The 4,232-nt window shown below is 49.1% G+C and overlaps 1 protein-coding gene across 1 annotated transcript; it reads left to right on the top strand.

The window, feature by feature from the left end:
- The first annotated feature begins 1,960 nt into the window (after nt 1-1,960).
- On the top strand, nt 1,961-3,759 carry LOC130371343 (galanin receptor 2a). Its single transcript, XM_056577091.1, has 2 exons — nt 1,961-2,703; nt 3,108-3,759. Exons 1-2 carry the CDS (start codon nt 2,336-2,338, stop codon nt 3,757-3,759), a joined length of 1,020 nt encoding a protein of 339 aa, XP_056433066.1. The 5' UTR covers nt 1,961-2,335.
- Nucleotides 3,760-4,232: the final 473 nt, after the last annotated feature.

The raw sequence follows: 4,232 nt of genomic DNA, 5'->3' as shown, positions 1-4,232 counted from the left end.
TCCTGAGAAAAAAGAAACTACCGGAATGATTTATTTTCTTTGTATGGAATTTAACTCTACTCCCAATTGTAGCTTGGAAGACTCCTATGCTCAATGACATTCTGAAGTAAACACACTCGCACGGACACACACACACGCACACAAACAGACACACACAGACCGTCCAACGGCAATTCGCACACCCTCACACACATACACACACACACACACATACATGCACACACACACACACCCCCACACACCCCCACACACACACCCCCACACACACACACACACACACACACACACACACACACACACACACACACACACACACACCCCCCCCACACCCACACACACACCCCCCCCACACACACACACACACACACACACACACACACACACACACACACACACACACACACACACACACACACACACACACACACACACACACACACACACAAAGATTTTCGCACACCACACCACTTCACTCTCTCTCTCAAAAACACACACACACACACACACACACACACACACACACACACACACACACACACACACACACACACACACACACACACACACACACACACACACACACACAAACACCACTACACACACAAGCATGTTCTCCCTAGAGAGAATAATGGTTTGTTTGACCCAACTCTCTCATTTGAGGAGATTAATTGTGTGCCGGTAGACTAGCTGAGCTTCACCAAACTAAATATTTAACTGTTTGAGGTGCATCGATGCTCATCTGTACTGCGAGCCGCTCGGCTTCTCTCGGCACACACAGTGATCTGGCCCCTGTCAGCGGATAAGTGAAGCCTGCATGGCTCACGTCATATCATACATAGTACAACAGATGTTTTTGTTCCTTTCCTTAACATGGGTTGGAATGTAGTTCCTACAACCACAGTATAAGTAAGACATCGGGCGGATGGTTTACTCATTTGTTTTGACCTTTTTAACTAATGTTTGTTTAATTTGTTTAAAAAAAAAGCATTCCCGTGCCAAGACGAAACAAAACTACTGAAGGAATTGAATTGTATACAAATGCAAACGTAACATTTAACTCAATCTTATTGATACAATCAGCCCTACATCTGGAAGTCAGGGCTTTCTGCAGAATTAAAAAAAGTAATGTTATCGCTTTCAAAACTTTTTTTCATAAAGTCATCAGCATCAGCTCGGACCAACAGGCTTATTTTTACCGCCCAGAATAAATCGAACAGGCATGTCGGACAGACAGATACGCTGACGACATCTGGTGGACTGTAGAATGTCCAGCATGCTTGGGCTGAAGAATCACGAACCGGTGTAAGTACCATATTGGCTCGGCTACCAGATCGGCTCGGGGTCCGTCGTCTGCTGATTACGTTACACAATATCATTGGCTGTACGCTTGAATGGGCGTAGGCTACATTGTGATTGGCTGCTAAGGGACAGTTGTGATTGGCTGTTTTGTGCTGTAGCTCTGGCTGTCGTCATAGCAACCACAGCGAGCACATGTGTGAGCGCGAGTAGGTCTGTCTAGTTTCGGTTTGTGTTGCCAGATTGGGCATATATCCCGTTTTTCCAGCCTAACGTGATTCAAAGTAGCCAAATCAGGCTGAAAATGTGCCCAATCTGGCAACACGGACGGCTTATCTTAACAGCCAAGATGATTCCGAGGGATGTTTTGTTTTTAGAAGAAAACTATCCATACAGATAGGTTGGGAATGGTCTATGTTCAAAATGAAAGATCATTACAGGCTCTTTAATTTAAGCCATAAAAGACCTTATTGCTGTAGATAGCGTATTGTGTGACGTAATCAGCAGACGACGGACCCCGAGCCGATCTGGTAGCCGAGCCAATATGGAACTTACACCGGCCAAGTTTCAAACGGGTTGTACAAAATGAGTCCACTTGACGGCGCCAAACACTACCAATCCAGAATTGGAAGATTTCAGACACACACGTGTTCGTCTACTCATCAACCAGGTAGGCTACCCACCGTGCCCTAGTCGCCGGCTAGTCCAATTAAGATGACAACGTTTGTATAACTAATTATCTGCTATTGTCAGCGAATTGAAACAGCGTCATTACGCTTCGATAACACTTTAGCTTATTCTAATAGGCCAACGAAGGACAAACTACAAAAGTTGCTGCTTCGAAAATGTGAAGTGGCTGCAGAAGGACGAGACGACCCATGTTTTGCATTGATCGATTGGGATTGTAAACCGTGTGCAGGTCTTTCTTAACGTGCTGCTGCTACCACCCTGGCATGACCAAACGGTGCTGCTCTTGAGGTCATTCGCATCCTATTCTTACCCCCTGCACACTTTTTCCTCAGTCCGCTGGTTTTGGACAATGGGTGTAAATGATGCAAACATGGATCTTTTCTCTTGTAACTCCACCACGGTCGCATGGAAACTCGAGACCGCTTTCATTTCTCTGGCGTTCTCGCTGATTTTCCTGGTCGGCACGGTGGGAAACTGTCTGGTCCTTGCTGTGCTTTTTCGCACTGGGAAGATGAACACCAAGACGACAAGTTTGTTTATTTTTAACCTGGGGATTGCAGACCTGTCTTTTATTGTCTTTTGTGTGCCCTTTCAAGCCACCATTTACACCATGGACGAGTGGGTGTTCGGCCCGGTGTTCTGCAAAGTGGTCCACTTTCTTATATTTCTGACTATGCACGCCAGCATCTTCACCCTGGCAGCTGTGTCATTGGACAGGTGCGTTATTTATTAATCTCCGAGATGTGCAAGTCATTGATTCGTAATGCAAAGGGTGTGTCAAAGGCACAATGCAACTTAACTGAATGGGCTGTAAACATTAGAGCTCTATAAACATTTAACAATCACTTATATTATTATTGCCGTTGTGTTTTGCTGTAGTGATTTATTGCAGTGATTCATATGGACTACAATTAATTCATTCTATATACATCAGTACACTTTCATCCAAATTATGTATATTGATTTCCAATTTTTGACCTAAACACATGACAATCTAGACGATTCTCAGCCCGTTTGGCAGCTGCCTAAAGTCTTACGCAAACAAACATAACAAAACCCTTCCATACTTTATTAAATATAAAGTTAAATATAACCGCTGCGCTGCCGCCCTGTGGAAGCAGGTACCAGGCCATCTGCTACCCGCTGCACTCCAGGCAGATGAGGACGCCCAGGAATGCCCTGGCGTCCATCTCCCTGGTGTGGCTGCTGGCGCTGCTCTTCTCCGGGCCCTACCTCAGCTACTACCGCCAGGTGGAGCTGGGCGGCGGCCGGGCCTGCCTCCCCGTGTGGGAGCCCGCGCCCCGCCTCGCCATGGACATGTGCACCCTGGTCTTCGGCTACCTCCTCCCCTTCGCCGTGCTGGGCGTGACCTACGCCCGCACCGTGCGCCACCTGTGGACCAGCGCTGACCCCCCCCGGACCCCCGACGTGTCGGAGTCCCGCCGGGCCAAGCGGCGGGTCACCAAGATGCTCGTCGCGGTGGCGGCGCTCTTCGGCCTCTGCTGGCTGCCCCACCACCTGCTGGTGCTGTGCATGTGGTTCGGCCCGTTCCCGCTCAACCACACCACCTACGCGCTGCGCATCCTCTCGCACCTGCTGGCCTACGTGAACTCCTGCCTCAACCCCGTGGTGTACGCCCTGGTCTCCAGGCACTTCCGCAAGGGCTTCGGCAAGCTGTTCTGCTGCGCGCTGAAGAAGGGGGCGGGGAACAGGCCCCACGCCGCCTCCAGGAAGGCCGTCCACACGGCCAGCAGCGCGGAGACCTCCAACTGAGGAGCTGGCCCGCGGGGAACCCTTGTTTCCCCTCCCCCCCCCCCCCCCCCCAACGCGGAGGCATCGAAGTGCCCTAACATGCATGCACATTCTAGTGTAGTTCCTGTAGTGTAGAGGAAGGTCCTTCTTGTTTACTCATGGTCGGCTAGCTCGCCATGGAGGATCCTTCAGAACTAGGTGCGGTTTCCGAGTACTTTGTCCCGGGCTGACCAGAGGAGCCAGGCAAAAATGTTTGTTCCTTTATTCGCAGGCTCTTGAAGGATACCCGAACAACCTGCCCCGTCCTGCTACCTGGTTGACTCTTAGTCTTTAACGCTGCTGACTGTATTGCTCTTTGTTTAAATGATCCCAAACAACATTATAACAAAACACCTGTTCTCTACGTTATACAAAACAGAAAGGTACACTTTCTGTTTTGGGTCGACTCCCTCTAAGTTGATCAACAAGGTGTGATGTATGACCTGGGTGAGATT

This window comes from Gadus chalcogrammus, chromosome 18 (assembly GCF_026213295.1).
Source record: "Gadus chalcogrammus isolate NIFS_2021 chromosome 18, NIFS_Gcha_1.0, whole genome shotgun sequence".
In the NCBI taxonomy this organism is placed as follows: domain Eukaryota; kingdom Metazoa; phylum Chordata; class Actinopteri; order Gadiformes; family Gadidae; genus Gadus; species Gadus chalcogrammus.
Note: the sequence above shows the minus strand (reverse complement) of the source record. Positions and strands in the feature narration are given on the sequence as shown.